The sequence below is a fragment of the Lytechinus variegatus genome, chromosome 3 (genome assembly GCF_018143015.1).
Source record: "Lytechinus variegatus isolate NC3 chromosome 3, Lvar_3.0, whole genome shotgun sequence".
NCBI classification, from domain to species: Eukaryota; Metazoa; Echinodermata; class Echinoidea; order Temnopleuroida; family Toxopneustidae; genus Lytechinus; species Lytechinus variegatus.
The window spans coordinates 48697355-48719241 of record NC_054742.1 but is presented as its reverse complement, the minus strand read 5'-3'; the positions used below and the strand labels follow the sequence as shown (position 1 = coordinate 48719241).

Below are 21887 nucleotides of genomic sequence, written 5' to 3'. Positions count from 1 at the left end.
TGGAATCTGTTGAATATAATGCATTTTGCCATATGCATAATGTGGAAGATATAATTTTCATCTTTCATTGATGTTTCATAAAGCTCACAGTGACTGCGAATTGTAAAAACGAAAACAAGTTTATCAGATCGAAAGATTGTCAGTAAATTATTGTATCCATGGCGCTTACACAAACGAACGCGCTCTTACATCGTATACAGCACCATATAGCCATTATAAAAGAAGCTTCTTGATTGAGTTTAAATAAACATCAAAAGTGTTCTGTGAATCATGAATGAAAACTTCAATACAACATTTAATTTCATTACAATCATAATGCCTTTTAATTCAAATCAATTCCAAAGAGTCAAATGCACAAGACACTATGCGCTTACAATGAGCAATTTATATGAAGAGTATATATAATTTTCGATCACCGCTAGAAAATACTTTTTCATGTAATGCATCTATTTTAGTACATAATTTCCATTTTTCTGTTTCAAACATTGTATGATATCCGTTCAGTGAGAGCGAAAAAGGAACAAGAAACGTCGTGAACATTACATTTGCATTACATGTTGATTTACCATCACAAATATACTGAAATAATGAAAATTAGAGCAGCAAATACAGGAGACATAAAACAACACCCGTACTAGCGTAACAATCGAGCATTAATACATTCAGTCATCGACATGGTTAAAAAGCGGTTCAACCCACTTGATAGCAATAACAATGAAAAGGATGGGACCATATCAAATCGCCATTATCATTCCTTACAATTAATAAACTACACTCTAAAAACAGAGAGTGAAAATTTACCCAATATTGGGTAGAAAGAGAAAATGCATGTTCGTTGGGTAATTTTTCCTTTAATATTGGTAAAAAATGCGTGTTTGAATGGTAAATTTCAGCTCAACATTGCATAAAATTTACACAATATTTGATATCTTTTTTACCCAACAAACATGCATGTTTCCAATTTACCCAATATTGGGTAAACCTCTTTTTAGAGTGCACTGGTCATTGAGAAACATCAAATTCATCCATTTACCCGATTAAAAAAAACAGATTAAAATGGATACCACGACTGAAGACTAAATCTGAAAGAACAGAAAACCAGGTTCGATAACTTGAAAAAAGTAATTTTGACGGTGATTGTTTGTAAATGAAAAAAAAAAACATATCGCAAACCAATGAAAATCCACATGGGATTCAACAATACAAAAATGAAATCAACCATGAGTTTAAACTTTGAGAAATTAATTATCTGCCAATTTTATATGATTTCTCGAATTGGTATTTTTTAAACTAATACATTTTGAATTATATAATTTTTTGCAATATAAATTGTCAAACTAAATCTACAACAGAAACGTTTTATTACTTAATTTTCGGTGTCTTTCGACATATCTGAAATCATATTACATACCTTGTTCGGGCAATTATACGAAGTGGCATGAATATAATAAAGAATTGTGTATATTACAATTTTTTGTGATATCTTAAAGAAGAAAAATTCACTTTACACAGGAACCACAACTAACATAAATTCCAAGTATACTTTTATATTTATATACTCTGTATTTTGTACAGCAAATCTAACATGATATTGACAGATACTTTAGATTACAAGTAAAATTTTACCCCTCCAAAACTGGATCGATTATTGATCAGTGTGCAAGAATTTGATCATCGTCTATCAGTGTTTGTCGATGGATAGAACGTCCGGTTGAATAGAAAGCTAATAACCAGCGTTTACGGAGTGAAAATGATCTGCCTCAAACGTGCTCACTTATTCCTTTTGTTTTCCTTCCATTAATACTAAAATGGAGAAGAGGTTCCGTCATTTCAAAGATGACAATATACTATATTTGTTGCGTTTCCTCCATTCTTTCCTCATAACAATTTCAAAGTAATTGCATCTCCAATATTTCATCTTGTGGTTGGCTCGGGTGATATTCGTCTGATCTGTCAAAGGACAATTAAGAGTAGGCCCAAAAAATATACGTTTACGAAGCTGCAGAAGCATTCTTGTTGGAGTGTGGCATATATGATGACACGTTAGCTCTATAGATTTGTGAACCTTGATGAAGTCCCATCATTATGTTTGGCAGTTATTTCGCTCTCGCATTCTTGAAGATTGATCAACTGTAACCACAGTGGTTGTCTCAGGGACATTTTTAGTGTTTACGTTAACCAAGGAGCGTAAAACTGTTTTTCCACTCAGTTTTAGTAGAAACTGTATACCCGAAAATGAATATGCATTTGTTGTTAAAAGAAATTGGATGCTCTGTACATCACCACGCTTCTCCAAAGAAATCCGAAATTGGCGCCTGTCTTAAGAAAAAAAATGCATTTCAAGACAACACAGCAAAGTGAAAAATGTTTAACCTCTTTACCAGGTGAAAAATCCAACCCAAAAGCGCTTTCTCGTTTAGACCTTGATAATGTTTGACGACCTCCCAAATTTTCAGGATTATGTGAACACGCTATGACAGTACATTTAAAATAGTTTGTATCCATGACAATTCACAGTACTTTGAAAATCTGCGTTTGGATAAATGATTCACTGTTTCAATTTTACGCGTAATGTCAACCAGGACAAGACTCTCTGGATTCTCGAATCACCACGATTCCGAAGCAGAATCATAAACATGAGGTCATCATTTTCTTGCATGCAGCATTGACGAAGATGTCTACCTCGTAGAACGCTCGTATTCGAAACGAGTGCTTGCATTGTTGGTGTACTTTGACTTCCTGTCACTAGATGCCTCACCGTTCACGTTCACATAACTAGGAATACAACAGAGGAATGTTTGGCGGAAAGCATGACGATACCGGTCGCTCATGATGTTATATATAATGGGATTGACAGCGGAGTTTGTGTACATCATAATACGGGCCGTGTTGACGAGAACCCAAGTGATATCAGGGGGAAGTCTGTGTTGGAATATATCGAAGAGATTGAGCAAACGAAATGGTGTGATGCAGATGATATAGACAGTGATGGTGACAATAAGCATGCGAACTACTTGCTTCTTCATGCGCGTTGAAGAACTCCCTGCAGAACCGCGTAGAGAAGAAGTCTTGCTAAGGCGCTGTAGTTGAAGTACTATCAAGGTGTATAGTACCATTGTTACAGGTATCACCATTAGCAAGAGGAACTGATCTACAGTAAGAGAGAAACGAAAGCGGTCACAGGGCTTATGCGCTCTAGGTAAACAATAGGAACATTCTACTTTGGTCCTTGGATACTCAGCAAAATCGGTCTCGTTTGACGAGGGCCACACCAGATTGACGTTGTACAAGTCGGCGAAGACGATGGTGGGGATTTTGTAAAGAGAGGTAAAAAGCCATATCAACCCGCAAACCAATATCGCTCTTGGTCTCGTGCTCAACTGCTTGAATTTGTGGGGCCAGCAGATAGCGACATACCGCTCTAGGGTGACGACGATTACCGTCAATCCGGATACTATAATTCCAACATCGGTCGCAAACATGGTTAACTTGCAGTATGGACGGCTTATGCTCTTATAATCTGCAAAGACCGGGCTTGTAGCATACAAAATCCAGAACTGCGGCACGGCTGCCAAGAAGAAGAGCATGTCGGCGATAGCAAGGTTAATCAAGTAATGATTGGTAACTGTCCTCATGGTCTTGATCCGAACGAAGACCACGATAACCGATGCGTTTCCAATGACACCGATGATGAAGATAATGGGCATGGCGACGGTGACCAGAAGCTTGTCCAAGTATGAGTAGATATAAAGCTGGAGGATGTCCATGGTAATGACATATTCCAACTTGTTACCAGTGTCATTGGCCATCGCGTCGTTGTTGAGCGCCTTCCCCGGGCCGAAACTGGAGACGCCATCCTCAAAGGTGGTCGCCAGGCTGGGAGGTGGACTTGTCAAACTCATCGTTCCATTAGTACTTATTACAAGATGATACTGTGACAAAATGAAATGACAGAGAGAAAAAAAAACAATCAGGAATCGTGTAAGTCTTTACGAATACTATTAGTTGGACAAGAAGAAAGTACTTGTAGTTATTGGATACAACAATGGAAACCATCTATATGCAAATGCAATTTATGAATATCTAAAGTAGAAAGTGCGTTATTTCATTGAATGGTCACGGGAACTTTGAAATCACGATTACTCAATATGTATGTATAGTTAGCAGACAGCGATTGTTATGTATGATTTTAGGAATAGAAGATTCCCCTTGAGAAATAATAGGTATTTATCGAAATAACAAGATGGTCAGTGATTGTGGAAGAAAGAAGAAGAGATATTTGATTGTGTAAGGAACCAAATGTGACTTCCTCTCCAACATCTCAGCACGTAATTCTTTACTTGGTCCTTCACGTTCTGAAGTGGTCGATTGCGTCTAATTATAATGAAGTTATTCGATGTCTTTTCAAAACTATTGCACTCATTTGTTTTCTTTGTCTGGCATTATTATTGCCAATCACGTAGCTGTCTGGAGTAATAAAAAAGTATTTTCTCTCGTTGGCAAGCATACCATATGGTAAAACGCAAAGTTGAAGATGCATGGGGAAGTAGAGAGAAACTAATAAATCAAACAAGCTGATTGTATATTTATGAATGTTTCTTTATTTTTTTGTTAAGAAATATAAATTGCTATTTCATTTAGCTCTTTGAATATACATATTTTGTTTCTTCATTTTTCAGCACCTATATACATAATTTGTTTCTTCACTTATGTGTTCAAATTTACATGCTCCTTGAATAATCTATCTGTACAAATATCTAGAAATCAATTCATTCTCTAAAGTTTCATTCTTCGTACCTGAATTAAAATATATACCTAAAGGAGGGAATATTGTGTAGTGATCATTGTTTTCTTGCCAAGGCAGGGTTGCAAAAGTTAATTCTTACATGTTCGCCGATAAGAATGCGAGAGATAGTTTGATTTTCCCCTATTTATATATAAATAGTAATAAGGATTTGACATTTCTGTCATAATTTTATTTATTCATTTATTTACTCCCAAGTTCTCCCTGAGGCTTATTTCCAGACTTACTGGAGACTACCCACATTAAATACAATAACTTTAAAATGTTATAATATACATAAATTTTGAGGCAATAGAAGACACAAGATGATAAATAATATAAAGATGAAAAACACTCGTTAGAATTTTTGAATAAGATGAAAAAAACTCATCAAATATTGGCCATCATGGAAAACAAGTCATAGATCTATTACTCTCTTGTATTTATCATACTTGACATTTAAAACCGTACATTACTTGTAAAGAAAAATATTGAAATTTACAAATTCTACTTTTAATCTCTCTCCATCCTCAATAAAAAGAGATCAGAAAATATTATGGGATTGACCGACAATATCTTTATAATTATTAGGAATGGTTGGTTAATCGTATTTAAAACACGATAAATCTGAAAGAAGCACTCTATGTATTTGAGGAGCTACATAACATTCAATCAAACAATTCCAAATTTAAGTGGCCTTTTCTATAATGTCATTGGACTATTACAAATGCCCTTAAGTTTCTGCCCTAATTTTATCATGTAGGTGCGGTGTTTATTTAATGTTGGCCTACAAACGCTAACCATGTGTTAACTTTCTTTAATTGGATAAAAGGGTAAAACGGGGTTTGCTTATGGTGTAATATCAGTCGGGATAACGATAGCCCTGTTACTGCCGTGTCCATCATCTAGTTCGGGTCTAATGTCTTGAAAGTGAAGACTTGACCAATGGTGCTTGACTATTTTAATAACGTAGATAGCTTCAAAGTACATACAATAGAGCTTTGGGCGAACCCATGAAATACTATATACTCTTCAATGAAGATAATTTGGTTTCCTGTCAAACTATATACTGTTCCCATTTCCCATTTATATTCCTGATACTCTGTTAGGGGGCAAGACCGCTAAACGATCAATAAGTCGAGAATGAACTGTGTTTTAAAAATTAAGATTAATCACTTGGTGATTGCGAACCATCAATTTGTAGAAACACGCTTTAATGATCTGAATTATCAGACTACCGGAGTTGAATGGCAATTGGGTTAAAAAGCTGTTAGTAAGTGATTGTCCATTATTTCCCTCATATTGATATGATGGAAAGTGAAGATCTTTACTCTTTTTTTTTAATATAGCTGAAGACTGAAGACGAAAGCGTTAATTATACCATAGTCTTGATTTGCATTCGACCAGGGACATGTTAGTAAACATTCTTTGCCGATTTACTAAACTTTGATGTTTGTCTGAGTTCCCAAGTCCTAATCTTCATGGCATCACTCTTGTTCACCTTATAAAAGAATTCACTGCGTTTTCCTCAAACCCGTATTTTAGGTGGCTGACATCGCTATATCTGAACGCTCAATAGTTGAATCTAAAATCTGATATGAAGTGGCGATATTCAGCTCCCTTCGCAGACGAGACCACGTCTGCATGGTCGATAGCTACTCAACACTTATTGCGCAGATAAAATACCAAACTGGTTAAGCAATGTGATAATCTTGTCTTTTTCCATCGCTGCTTCGATGTGAGCGTGATGGAGGGTGATCGATACGAAAGGCTGGTCGACATGATCATGGCATATTACTTCAGATGCTTCCAACATGTCTAATGACGGTATAAACTGAAATATCCAATGTCAATGGAAATAAAGACCAACCCCCCCCCCCCGCATGGTATCTGGTTGAATGAGTCTTGCGACCCCCGATGTTTATCCGCATGTAAGGCGATTTGGGTTTGGAGCTGGTTGGAGCTCAGGAACAATGCCAATTTTTCATTTCTCTTTTTAAAGGTCAAGTCCACCCCCAAAATGATGATTTGACAATAAGGACCAACTTGACGGAACCATTAGTATCAAACAGTGTTGATTCCAAATGTACAGGGAGTAATTAATCGTTGTTACACTTGACAATGAGAAGAAAATTAGAATATTTCATATTTAATATAAAAAACTACATAAGAAATAGTGAGTGGATGACGTCATCAGTCTCCTCATTATTTTGTACACCGACCAGGATGTGCGTGTAACTGTTTTGTGAAATTAAGAAAAACATTGGAATGTCATTTTTTTTTACATTTTACATCCAATTTTTATGAAATATTTAGTGTTATGCTTGTTGGATATTTTTCTTTATATGTAAATCAACTTTTTGTTGGATTGAACTTGTTCTTTAACAAGTAGGATAATAACCCACACTCTTAAAATATTGGGCAACATACTGTCCACATAACAAATGATTAAAAAAAATGTATCCAATTCTAGGTAGTTTTCAACCAATATTGTGTATTTTTCACCCAAAACACACCTTATTGGACAGGTGTAAGCTACCCAGAATTGGATAAAGTTTTAACCAATTGTTGTGTGGACAGTGGATAAAGTTTTAACCAATTGTTGTGTGGACAGTATGTTGCCCAACGTTTTTAAGAGTGCATTAAAGATCACACTTGGCGAATATATGCTTTCACAATGACGATGGTGGTCTAACAAGCTTTCATGGCGCCAAAAGAATCATCAACGATTATCAAAGCGCTCTACCAGGAGTTAGTAAAATAGAACGCATACTAGAAGGCATTACAAGGTAAAGCCTAACCTTAATTTTTTGTGTGACTTAAGTGCTATCTCAAGTGTGTGTAATATCACTTGAACTATTTACGCATATAACGTTACTTTAAATGGTAAAATACGGTAGTTATCAGCATGGTTATTACTATCGTCAAGTAATATTCACCGTAGAGAATATGGTAGCTGCAGCAGTAGAAACAATATTTTCATTCAATAAGGCAACCCATACACTCATTATGACCTAGAGCTTTTTTGTTTTCAAGATTATACCTTTGGGCGGATAAATGTGCCATGTCGTTTCAACACGCCACACTGCATTTCGCCATATCCGGCATAACTTTGCCGTTCAAGAGACAGATTATGGCGCGGTAAGAAAGGTCAAGTACTCATCACGATACCTGCACAATGTCACATCCCAGATCAAAGACGTTTTTGGCTTGATCATGCACGGTAACAATTGATCGATATTTCTAAGGTGTATCTTTCATCCAAAATCAACGATTAATCAGGATTCTTACAAGGTGAGGACGAGGTGTAAAAACGATCAATATGAGATCATTTTAAGATAAACTTACATCTTATTCGGACAGCTGCGATGGGCCTTGTGAGTCCAACAGGTGTTATTTTTTTTTAAGCAGTGGGTAAGAGGATTGTGTCAATCTGATATTGCCTTGGGCAGAGAGGCAAAAAAAGTTGGGATTTATATCCAAGGAATAGTAGAATACATTCACGAAATGGAAATCGGTGAAAAAAATCTGAACACCATTAGAATGATGAATTTGTACATTGACTCAAGCCAGTCATGCGAATTAAGAAAATTGTCAAGCATAAGGAAATGTCATGGAAATGCCCACCCGAGATTAGAAAGCACCGTCGTAGAGAGTGGGTTTGATGAACTCGCATATAAAAAAGGAAAAAGAGGGAAAATGGGAGATGAATCTCAGACAAAATATATGAACAGGCATTATAACATATATTACAGCTTCATAATCTATACAAATAAAGCTCTTAAAGTATTTTTTAACGAGAATAGTGATTTATTCTGATACCCTGAATATTTCTTTAAAAAGAAGTTCTCGAAAGTTAGATTCAAGGCTAAAATTATAGGCAAATCCCTTACCAGTTTACAAAATGTGAAGAAAAAATCCCCGCGAAATTGTATAGTTATTTCAGTGAAACACTTGTTTACAAATTGGCATGAAAATCTAATGAACACGATGAAAAATAAAAGAGTTTATGCATAAATAAGTGGACTGTCGTCAAAAGTCCATTAGTAATATGTTGTGGAGTTGGTTTATAGGTTTGGAGCAACTAATTCGTTTTAACATTCAATCAGTTTCATTGAATCATTGCAGTAAAAGGAATATGATTCCTTTTGGTGAAATAAGTGTCCTTTTTGAAATAGGGAGAATTATGAAAATTGCGATGCAGACCCTACCATGATTTCAATTACTTTATGTTTCAAGACAAGCGATTACGCCCCTGCCTGCCTTTTTTCTTTCACCCCTACAATTACCGCAAAATGGAAATAGACAGAAAGCAGATCTTTCCCTGCGAGAAGATGGAGAAAATAATATTTTTGGAAAAAAGTCAGTCAGATATTGTAATGTCGTTTTACTCATAAGAAAATAGGAAATTGATGACCTGAAAATAACATGCTCTTCAAAACAATACAAAAAATGAAACTCGGCATTATTTACTGATTAGATTTATTCTCGTGTACCTTTGACGAAACCTTAAAAATGTGTGTTTTTTCGATCATTTAACAAATCATATTTGATGTATGTGATACCAACAAGAACAAAATTGCCATGATCACGTTAATTTTTGAAGCTAGATTTTGATCATCACGTTTCTTCAAAAGAATTTTGTTGAAAAACATGATTTCTTCTTGTGTTACGTTGATATACAGGATAGCTTCATTGTGAGCCGGAAGGTGATGCTTTTCAGGAAACGTACGACGAACGAAATATGACAGTTATTCTTCTTTTTTGTCAGGAAAGTCGTGTGGGCGGAATTTAAATGCCATAAGTGATTAGGAAGGGCTTCAGAGATGACACCTTGGGCCGTCTAATCAACAGGGTTTTCCAGTTAGCTGTTGATTCAAGGGCTTCTCTGATCAAATTCCAATTAGGCAAAGGTGCACAATCCACTGCTTCAGAGACGGGAGATACGTCTCAACAACGATCAGGTTGGGTTTTGAAAATTAGGGGAAGGTGGCCGTCACTGGTTAATCAATAACTGATCGGTAAATGAGTTGATCATCCTAGCTCTCTGAGAAAGTGAACACCATTCATGGATGAAACCAGTATATGCCTCATCAAGGAAGTTCCATTAGTGAGGATTCTTTTTCATACACAAAACTCCCTCTCTTTTCCTGTGTGTTCTTTATCTGAATATATATCTGTTTCGTTACATATATATATAGTTGCAGAAGTACTTTGTTATGTCTGAAAATAAATAATTTCAAAGCTTAAAAAGCATGAACAACCGCAAAAATATGGAAATAAGGGAAGTTGAAAGCAGTCAATGTACATTGTACATCATATTAAACATCTATTAAATAACCCCAAATCATAATCCCAAAACAGAATAAGTCAATATCCCATCTCATTTGGGTTTCCAAATTGACCCTTGTGGCTTTTGAAAAAAATCTGATTTCACCTTCCTTATCTGCCCACATAATTGACAGGTCAGATATATAGCATTTCCATACAAAGTTAATTAAGGTGTACTTAAACATTCATGTTACATGCTACATGGTAAAAGAAAGGGTTATGGTATTGTGCTATGAAACGTCGGTGTAAACACATTTTCCTTTGTTTATACAGCTGTTATATAATAAAGATATCATAACCATCGATATATTTACATAACACTTTCGATCACATTTTCTATCAAATATATTGACAGCTTGAAAGTTTGGTTTTACATTTAGTCTGTATATTGTACAAGTTCTGTAAGACACGGGTAGCAAACATAATTAATCCGATATCCTCAATGGTGTTGACAAATAATATCTTTAAAAAATAGACTTTGAGGTTTGCATTAAATCTACATTACTACAACTATCATTATTCATACAGGAAATATACGATCGTGTAAAATATTCAAGAAAATACGTTAGTGTGAATCACAACTTTCCAAAGAAATTATGGTCCTGTGTATTCTATTTTTTTTCTTCTAGAAGGCCTGGTATCAGGTGTTAGATGAGCTAATCAGGATGGTAACAGTATATGCATCAAAACGTGTTCACTTGTATACAAAAATTATATCTAATGATCATGTACAGTAAGTCTTATATAGATCGCACAAATATAAAAGCACATATCCTTATATTCTTTATACTTGCCAATTGGAATGCAATGTAGAAAATGTATCATCCGATCAAACGTGACAGGATCAGGTAGGCGTTCCCATAAAGACGGGATTAGAAAGTGATTTATTTATTCTAAAGTTGGATCAAAGCAGGAGACGATCGCGAATGCCTTATAAAGGCAAGATGAAAACATCATTTTTTTAACGAAGTTTTTAACGGGTTTTCATGATTTCGTGTAACAAATCACATGAAAACGTCATTTTTTTAGCCAGAAGGACGTTAATTCAATGTACTGTTTTGATTGTGTTAACGCTTTTTAAAACTTGGAATGCAACGCACGAAATTGGCCGCAGATCTCTCATTATGGGCCATAGCCCAGTCATTTTAGCCCGAATTTTGACCAAACTTGGAACAAATTGCAACAGAATTTTTTCTATCACAATGCATTTCTGTGAGGTCTCTAATACAACATACTAAAAGTCCCAAACTTTCCGAATAGGGGACAGGGATCTAATTTGCATAAATCCAAGATGGCTGCCAAAATTAATTGATATGCCTTATCCTTAATATTTTTTGTACAGATAATGGAAAAATCTTGAAATGAATACGCAATTCACTATGATTAAGTCATAAATCGATTGCAATCGTTTCTGGGACTGCCCGATTCATATTTTTCGAAAAATGTGAGAAATTATGTCAAAATTTCCATGTTTTCGGTCAAAAAATTGCATGTGCGTTGATATCTTTCTGTTTTATCATTAGCATCAACAACTAATACAAAATATCAGCATTCGACAAGAAAGGGGATATATCAACGAGAAAATTGATATGCTTCATAACAGTATTAATGTTATAACTTGCTTAGATTAAGCGCAATTACGTCCGAATGTATTATGCGATATTGCGACAAAGTGACACCAAAAACAAACCTCCGTGTCCCAGTCAGACTTTTATATCGACTACAACGCGATCGCTGGCATGCCTTTGAGGATAGTACAATATATTAAATCGTCTAGCCTCTCCTTTGTTGGTGTGACTAACACGCGTAAATACAATGACGTATAGCGATACAAAGGTGTATATTACTTAAATTGATGTGTGGACATAGGGCTTTTTCTGCATATTAAAGTAACTTTTATGTTAATGAAATCTCTTAGAAAAAGTTAGAGGATGCATTGCTCTGTATCCTGCATGCAATTACGTTCAAGAACATAACAGCATAGCCCCGCAATAGCTTGTCAAAGTTACCACCCTTATCCGTAGCTCAACTATTAAAAATATCGTGCTCTTTGGAGCCCCCAATGTGACAAAGTGGTATTTTGCTACAAAGAAAAGCACTTTTATTGTCTTGAAATCACTTGGAGGCAAAAGAGCAGGCTTTTCTCTATCAGTTACATATAAAGAATTGATGGCACAGCAAATCCTACCCTTTCAGGGGTCTTCCGAAGTCACGAAACCCCTTTTTGTATTTTGCTCATTTCTTGGAAAATTCGCACAATTTTTAGCCCCATTGAGGCAAAAGGCGTTTCCCCTTTGCAGCAAACCGATTTAATTGTTTTGTAAGCACTTGGGGATGACAAAATATATTTTCTTTTATCAGATAAGTCTGGCACAGCAATTAAAGTCTATCCCTACCTTTTGCTAAAGTCAATCACCCCTTTTCCATATCTTGCCAATTTATGGAAAATCTATAAATCCGGAGCCCTCATTGAGGCAAAAAGATGTTTCTGCTACAGTGTAAGCCACTTTTATTGTTTTAAAACCACTTGGAAACAAAAAAGTAGCTTTTCTTCTATGTGCTACGTATAAAGAAGTGCTGGCACATCAAAGCCTACATCCTTTAAGGGGCTGCTGAAATCACCCCACCCCTTTTGCGTATTTTTCCCATTTCTTGTAAAACTTTGGAGCCCCATTGAGGTAAAAGGCGTTTCCCCCTTTGCCGTAGACCACTTTTATTCTTTGGAACCACCTGGAGATAACAAAATTAGATTTTCCTCCATCAGCTGCATACAAAGAAGTGCTGGCACAGCAAACCCAACCTCTCAGGGGTTTGCGAAACTCATCCATCCCTTTTCCATATTTTGCCTATTTATGGAAAAATCTATAAATTCGGAGCCCTCATTGATGCAAAAAATTTGTATATATATGTATATATAGCAAACCACTTTCATTGTTTCGTAACCACTTGGAGATAAAATCCTTTATCAGCTACATATAAAGAAGTGCTGGCTCAGCAAAGCCTACCCCCTCAGAGGTTCCCTAAGTCTCCCCACCATTTTTGCCTATTTTCCCCTCCTTATTTTATTTATAATTTATGGGGAAAATCTGCCAATTTGGAGCCCCTATTGGGGCAAAACGTTGTTTCTGCTCTATAGCAAATTTCTTTCATTGTTTTGTAACCACTTGGAGATAAAAAAAGTAGATTTTCCTCTATCAACTACAATAAAGAAGTGTTGGCTCAGCAAAGCCTACCCCCCTTAGAGGTTCCGAAGTCTCTCCACTCTTTTGTGCTTATTTTTCCTCTTTCTTAAAACAAAATTGCAGTGTTTGACCCCCCCCCCTATTCAGGCAAAAGGCATTTCTGCTATATGGTCACTTTTATTATTTGAAACTTAAAGATGAGTAGGTTTAGTTTATCAGCACATCGACCCTTCCATCTTCAGGGACTCCAAATTGACAGATTTCCCCATAAATTGGCAAAATACGGTGCATCGACCCCTTCCCTCTTCAGGGGCTCAAAATTGACAGATTTTCCCATAAATTGGCAAAATACGGAAAAAGTGTGACTTCGGTATATAGTTTAATAGTAGTATGATAGGATGTGGCAGGTCTAATAGCTACATCTTATTTTTCTCTTGAACAAGCAAGCAGTAAATGTCATTATTTTGGTGTTCAATGTCACGTGACTAGCATATGATAGTTTCCGTGCCTAGACCCTTTCATGTTAAACAATTGATAGAGTCCAAACAGAATCGAATTTATGAATTTAATGTTAATGGTAACAATGTTCTTGTAGTATAGATTTTGCTTACTGATATTTATGATATATCGATAGTTTGAGGAAGTCGATGTTTATAGTATATCGAGGCCGGAATTGATATGATTTGTAATCGGGTCTGAGTACATACTATACACTAGCGTCGTCTGCTACGTAAACTTCATGAGCGAATATGGCCAAAATTAACCATTATGTTTATGCAAATTAGAACACTTTCCCCTATTCGGATTTTCTGGGACTTTTAGTATGTTCTTCTTTGGACATCAAAGAAATGTTCTGCATTGGAATAAATTCTGTTGCAATTTGTTCCAAGTGAAAAGTTAAAATGACTGGACTACCAAGAGGCGAGAATGTAATGCAAGAATGTAATGCAAGGTGTATACATTTCGTAATATGATGACCATTTGCACGATATTCTTGCTATTTCATACAGTACAATTAATTCAGCAATCGTAACGGCTGTCATGCAAACGTAACGTTTCTATGATAATTACTTGTTTCAATGGTGCAATAAATTGTCAATCTATATAATTGTGCCCTATATTCTTTAGTCAAATTTATTTTACCACACTTGTTGATATTTTCTTCTCCTGTGTGTCTTCTTCTTCCCCTTCTTCTACTATTACTACTACTACTCTACTACTACTACTACCACTACTGCTACTACTATTTTTACTATTATCATTATCATTATTATTATTAATGTTATTAGAAATGGTAGTAGTATTAGTATTATTATCATCATTATTATCATTATTATTATAGATTATTATTAGTACCAGTATTACTGTCATTATTCCCTTAACTTATTTGGCGCGCAAGGCAAATATGAAGAGATAATCCGTTAAATGTTCAGATAAAAGTGATTAGGGTTAGGTCTATTGAACAGCCATCAACTAACCTTGCTGCTTATACTTCAAGTTTCTTTGCTCACCTGTCACTTTTCCGCAACAGACGCACCATATCCTCCCATTACCGCCTCAATATTCGTACTTATCTGTGAAATTACTTTACAACACCACTTCTTCGTCTTCTTTTTATTTCCCTCTCTTGTTCTCTCTCTCTCTTTCTCTTTCTCTCTCGGTAATTCATACCTCTAGCCAGAAATCTTTGTCAGGAATATTCATTCACGAAACACGTAAAAATAATGAAGAAATAGAATCCACGGAAAATATCAATATTCCTAAATATAGAAGAGAATGATAATAAAATACATTTCTTTCGAGTAGCGTATTGTAGTGTTTTTTTTTTTTTTTTACTTCACAATTTTGGCAACAGTTAATGGGAAGGATTGAATGACTTCCTGTTTGTCACCAGAAAACTATCAATATTTAATCTCTTAAAAGCATGCATGGACAGATTCGATATCCAATATGTGAAAGAATGTATTTGAAATGTGAACCATTGAGTTATTTGTTTGTTTCGTCGGAAAAAACATCCTTTTTTTCCTATCAGCATACTTTTGTCAATGGCTGAAAAAAGGCTGCTCTTCCCGGAAGCACCAGTGAGATTACCTTCTGTGATTTATACACTCTTAACAAGGTTGGGCGACAAAACGCAAATTTTAACCATCACTGGGCAACATACTGTCAACACAACTTTCGGTTAAAATCTGGCTAAATTGGGTAATAGAAACTAATAATTAGGTAATAACTTTGCCCAATTGGATAATAATTGCCAAATATATATATATATATATATATATATATATATATATATATATATACAGAGTGAGTCAGAAAAAATGTCCCACTTTTGTAAAGTTGAATTGTTTAAAATATAAATATTTAATCATTAGTTTTATGATATGTCTTGATAGAGGTATCCTCCAAGTACATTCAGGTACCATTTTCATTTGATCCCTTGCACGCATGACTGAACATCGGACAATCTTTAGAAGACTGTCAGATCTCACTTGCGCCAAGTTACTGGGTGATGAATAAAACAGTGCTTTAGACAAAGACAGTCAGACTGGCATGTTCACACACACAAACACACACAACACACATGGTAATAACTGGTTCATAATTTTCTCTTTTCTGATTAAGTATTGATTTTTATCAAGATCGCTGAATGTTTAAGTGGCAATTCCCGACAATCTTTCCCCTTAAAACACATTCACTACCACCATCATATCATCATCATCATCCTCATTTTCATTATCTTGATCTTCATCATCATCAAGTGCACATAAATCCAATATGCTGGTTATGTCTTTTGTTGGTTAACAATGAAAATTTACAATGGATGTCTATGCTTTTGTTGCACTTGCCTATAAAACGGCTTGCCTGATTTGGCAGCAGTCACTTGAGCCTCTTTTTACAGTAGCAAAAGTACACGAATCATGGTTCGTCCTCAATTCACACCACAACATAGGTCATTTATGGTCACCGAGTATGCAAGGACTCAGAGTGTAGCAGTTGTTTTGCAAGGGTTTCGCCGCCATTACCCAGATGTTCGGTGTCCCAGCAGAAAGACTGTTCTACGGAATGTTCAGAAATATCACCGAACAGGAATGAGTACCAAACTCAACGCAGGGCATTCAGGTCGTCGCAGAACAGCAAGGAGTCAGCCCAACATCGATGCAGTTCGACTGGCGTTGGGGCACGTTCGACACAACAACCAACGGATCTCGTCCCGGAGGAACGGGCTTCAGCTGACCCAGAGCACCTTCAACCGTATCACCCGGCTTGATGTACGATATCACCCGTACCAGATGATACGTAGGCATGAGCTCCTGGCAAGAGACCACGAACGAAGAATGGCATTTTCGAACTGGCTACTGCAAAGACCTCCTCGCATTGTTGAAGATCTTGTCATCGGTGATGAAGCCTGTTTTTCGCTGAACAGTTCGCTCAACACGCACAACATCCGCCAGTACTCCCCAAGAGGACAGCGGCCACTCAACTTTTCGTACGAGAAGAATTCACGACAGAAAGTTACATTTTTCAGCAGCCCACCTGCAAACATCGAGGAGCTTCGGAAGAGAATCGTGGACGAGACAGATGTGGTACGCCAAGATGGGAACCTGATTTAGCGAGCTAGTCAAGGAATGCTTCGCCGAGCACAACTGTGCACAGGAGAAATGGCGGACATGTCGAGGATTGAGTACGGAGGATGGAGACCATGGAGAACCTTGGCGGAAACAGATTCATTGTTGAACCACAATAAACTACCTCAACAAATACAAAAAGTCCCTTTTAATTGTTTGTTTTTATTCACCGACGTTTGCAGTAATTGTGTGTCTGTGTGTGTGTGTGTTTCAGTCTGTCGGACTGTCTTTGTTCAAAAGAATGTTTTATTCCCCACCCTGTAACTTGCCGCAAGTGAGATCTGACAGTCTTCTAAAGATTGTCCGCTGTTCAGTCATGCGTGCAGGGATCAAATGAAAAAGGTACCTGAATGTACTGGGAGGTTACCTCTATCAAGACATATCATGAAACTAATGATTAAACAATTCAACTTTCAAAAGTGGGACACTTTTTCTGACTCACTCTGTATGTATATTTGTGATATATATATATATATATATATATATATATATATATCAACAACATACATTTACCCAACATAGCGGACAGCATGTTGCCCAACATGTTAAGTGTGTACATTCATGCCTAGGGTGTAATACAAATGAACATGCACGTTGAGACAAGTGAAAATACTAGTGTGAAAAATATCAATTTACATTATTTTTCTTAAAATTTCACTTTTATTTGAAAGAAACCCAAATGATATAATAAAACTTATTTAGAAATACGATTTCTGAGGCATAATCCTTCGTAATGATAGTAACGGAGGGGTTTATATGGTGCACTGTGTTGACACCTGCTACTGGGTGCTAAAATAAACGAGAATTTTCGATGGCTGATAAAAATTTGTATGCCTCAAATTAGACGCACTAGTGCGGGAAAAGAGTCATTCTGATGTGTCGAAATTCATAGGGAATTATGAAATTACACACTAAGAAATGTGGGTTCAAATTTGAACACTAGGGGTTGGAAAAATAGCAGCACAACAAGGAGTGCTAATGAGTGCAATTTTGCTCATTTGTGCACCTTTAAGGGTACAATTTATGCACCCTAGAAGGTGCAGAAATGAGCCGTGTATTAAAGGTTCTAATTTGAAACTTTTTTGTGTCAAAAATTATACACCTTAAAAGGTTTAAATTTGCACCTATTAAGGTGCAAATGTGTATTTTTTGGTGCAAATAATGATAAAAGGTGCATTTTTGCACCTTTTCCACCTAAAATGCAAGATTAAACCCAAAAATGTTAGTACAAGTGTTTCATTTAGGGTTCAAAAATGTCAAAGTGTGTACGCGTATTTGGAATATGACAGTCTTAATCTGTGAGTTTCGTTTCAGCATACAATCATTACTTTGTAGTGAGAGAAAATACGTTCATTCACCTTACCCCTGTAACCAAGCGTAACAGAAATATTCATAATGCAGTACTTGGTGTTCGCCTTTTCCATTAATTCATCTAAAAATTTAATCCAGAGTCAGAGAGGCTGACGAGTGACGTCATTGTTCAAAACCTCTATCTCCCGAGTGTTAACATTAACCTTAGTCAGAAAGGGAGAATATCTTTAAATATTAAAGAACACATGCAAATGCAGTTTTAAAAGAAAATAAGCGACTACTGGATTTAGATGATGGAACACCGGAGCGGTGTTGTCATGGTAATACAAAGTATACGCTGCCCCTTTGGCTATGTAGCTTTTCTCTGCTCAGCATGATTTTTTTTCGAGGTAAACCTCTAGTGTGCATGTGAGCAAAAAAGGTTCTGTAGAAGAAGAGTGTTGGCAAAAATAGGGATAGGTTGATGAATTATGTAGAACATAGACAAAAGTGATATGAACAAAATGACAGAGTGAAGATTTCTGAATCGAGGGAGAACTGAAACTAACTTTATTAAAACCATTACTTCACGAACCCTGTTTTTTTTTTCATATCATTAACGCGGCCCCAGTACTTTTGGGTACAAGGCACTTGATTTCTATTGCAATTTTAATCATGCAGAATAGGATTTCAATTATACGCTAATTCGTGTAAGTGGAATATAATACTCAAAATAATACAGATTATCAAAATAAATCACTTTTTCGTTGTTTGTCTTCAAATAACACAATCTAAATTGAAAATTTCTTATCGGATGGAGATGCAAAATCAATCTGATAATCTCATTTACAGATAGGTTTAGCAATGGTGTGTGTGTGGGGGGGGGGGTCCACGACCGATAAAAATAGAAAGGAAAAAGAGGAAAATATGATTTTTTCTGAATAAAGTTAAACCTTTTGCTCACTGGGTTCGCGATCATCATCAACGTCGTCATTGTACCAATCCTCCATCATCAAACTGTATGTCAATTTATTTCAATGATGAAGGGTCGTGCAACCTTGTTTTGTCGTTAACAGAATAAATTTCTCTCAACATCAACAAGTTCAGATCAGGTAGCTTTAATGTTCCATTAAGTTCACACTAACCTCTTTATATCAACCATCTGATGCATTACATTATTCCATGGATCAATTGCCAGTGGGTTTTCGCATCAGACTATTTGTCATGAGCAACTGAAATCCTTGTTTCTGATTAACTCAGAGCATAATAGTCTACGGAAATCAATGTCTATTTGTTTCATGAAATGGTTTTCCTTCATGATCTTTTTAATCTGCATCACCAAATCAATCGAATGACAGTTCAAGCGATCGATGCCTTATCTATTTTTCATTTATTTTTTTTTTGCTTTTGTGGCGACCCTTTTTCGTGTTTTTTTTTTTTACTTCCATCAAAGTGGATCCAGACAGACAATCATGCCCTTCCAAGTTTTCCTTAACTAATGCAAATGATATATAGAATTTTGATTACATTTAAGTCATTATTTTTTAATGTATAATGGTGAGCATTGTTTGTCATGTACAGCTCTCCGCGAAAAAAAATACAGAGTTACTCAACAAATTTCTGTGTAATTGATTTTCTTCATTTTCTCGAAAGTGTTTTTTACTTACTCTCATTCTCTTTCTTTCTCTCTTTCTAAACTTCTTTATCTATCTCTCTCTTTTAATTAATTTTCACATTTACTTCCATATTTCTCTCATATTCTTGGAAATAGAACGGAGTACAGATATAGAAGTGGTTTGCGACTTAAACGCTTCAGCATATGACGCATTAAGTTGTACTTCGTGTACTTGTTTGGTATTTTTTCTTACATCATGATCAACAAAACAAACAGCATCTCTTATCGTGCTTGTTTCCATGTGGATTATATAATCATGTCCCCTCTTCTCTTTCTTTCGAGACGAATTCCAGTAGTACGCACCTTTTCTGGGTGTCTTCCCATTCCCTTTATCTGATTTAACCCTCTCATCTACATCTTTCGTTCCGCGCTCTTCGCCTTTCTTAAAATTAGTTCTTACTTTCCCTGTAGCGTTCTCCGAAGCGTGCATCTTTGTTCTGTTTTCTCGTCGTTAATATTCACGTTTATTTCCACTGCAGCGTCCCCATAAAAAAGTAACCAGCTTTCTAACTCATCCCTTCCCCAGTCCCACGCTCACACTTCATCTATCTGTCACATCTCTCTCCCTCCCTCTCTATCCTAGACCTCCTCCCTTCAATCTCTCCCTTCCCATCGCCCTTTCCCTCACGCTTCTCTCCATATTTTCTATAGTATCAAGATTTATTTTTTTCTTAAACCCACTTTCATATTCACCGCAGTGATCATAATAGCTTTCATATGCCCAATAGTAGAGCCCGGTAGTAGAGTAAACCGATTAATTAAAAGTAAAGTCAACGTAAATATACACCGATACCACTTCATAACCAACAAGCTACAAGGCATTTATAATAATCACACAAGGTTGATCAACGTTGTGAAATTGAACTGGTTGTTTGGGTCTCTGGGTACCCTTCCAAGAGGTCCTTGTCCTTAACTCACCCCTTGTGCACTGATCCGATCAGAGTATTTGCAATAAACTTGATCAGGCTTCAAGGTCATTGCATAGATCTCTACAAGATAGGGGTATCGTCCTGATGATACATATGAATACTCCCAAGAGATGCTTCTTGGTGGATCTGCATGCATGCTGAAGCACGGCTGGGCCCTGGCCGGGTGAGTGAGACAATCGCCATAAGGATATCTTCTTACTACTCGTCTGTGCACCTGAAGCTTATAACGACAGCACACGACCACCATCTTGAGGCCTCAAGCGTAATGAAAACGACCCTTAGCACCCAAATCAGATCATGTTTCGGAGGAGCGCTCAGACTACGAAAACATAGTCAGGGCAATATCAGCTTGAGGCAAAAAAAAATGAAATGCAATTTGTAGAATGCAATATTTTATGACCAAATTGGATCATGGCCAGTTGTGTGTATTGATTCCAGAAAACCAATGGTAATGCTTTGGATTGTTTTAGGATAAACAAGCCCATTTGTCACAACATTGCGGTCCCGTTTTGTTATCTCTATCGGCTTCAAACATGGTTTTATTATGGTATCATGGTCTAAATGTTTATCGATCAAAAAAACAATGTAAGCATTTTCTCCAGTTGAAATATCAGCCATTGACAATATACTCTTCACAGCGTAGATATTAAACGAAATATATTTGAAAATACAGATGAATGCGATTATAAACGTCTCCGAACTTTAATAAGACTGAAAAGACGTGGCGCGGTTGTTTGGATTTCGTATCATATTCATTAATTTTTTGATAAGCCAACATGAATATCCTTTTAAAAGTACATGATATCAAGGGTTGAACTTAATTTAGGTACCGATAAGAGCCTGATAATAGCGACATGTAGACACTCATACCATGGACCTACTACCTGCCTGTCACGAGTGTGATTTAGCCATTGTATCGATGTTTCTAAGTATATTTCTCATTAATTATTTCTCTTTGGCGTAAAAAACAGGGGGGGGGGGGGGTCCGTCAGGAAATGTACATGAAATAGCCTGAGAAAGTTAATCAAATGAATTTTATTTCTTTACAACCGTGAACACCAGAGTCGA

At 36.3% G+C, this 21887-nt stretch overlaps 1 protein-coding gene across 1 annotated transcript; it reads right to left on the bottom strand.

Annotated features, from left to right (window-relative positions):
* Positions 1-304: 304 nt before the first annotated feature.
* On the bottom strand, positions 305-8541 carry LOC121411225 (neuromedin-U receptor 2-like). The gene is made up of 2 exons (XM_041603817.1): positions 8132-8541; positions 305-3932 (listed from the first exon to the last, which is right to left on the bottom strand). Exon 2 carries the CDS (start codon positions 3900-3902, stop codon positions 2679-2681), a length of 1224 nt encoding a protein of 407 aa, XP_041459751.1. The 5' UTR covers positions 3903-3932; positions 8132-8541; the 3' UTR covers positions 305-2678.
* Between the last annotated feature and the right edge of the window lie 13346 nt (positions 8542-21887).

What these genes read in the sequence shown, in the direction of transcription:
- LOC121411225 (XM_041603817.1), bottom strand. Translation starts at nt 3,902, where the DNA reads ATGAGTTTGACAAGTCCACCTCCCAGCCTGGCGACCACCTTTGAGGAT.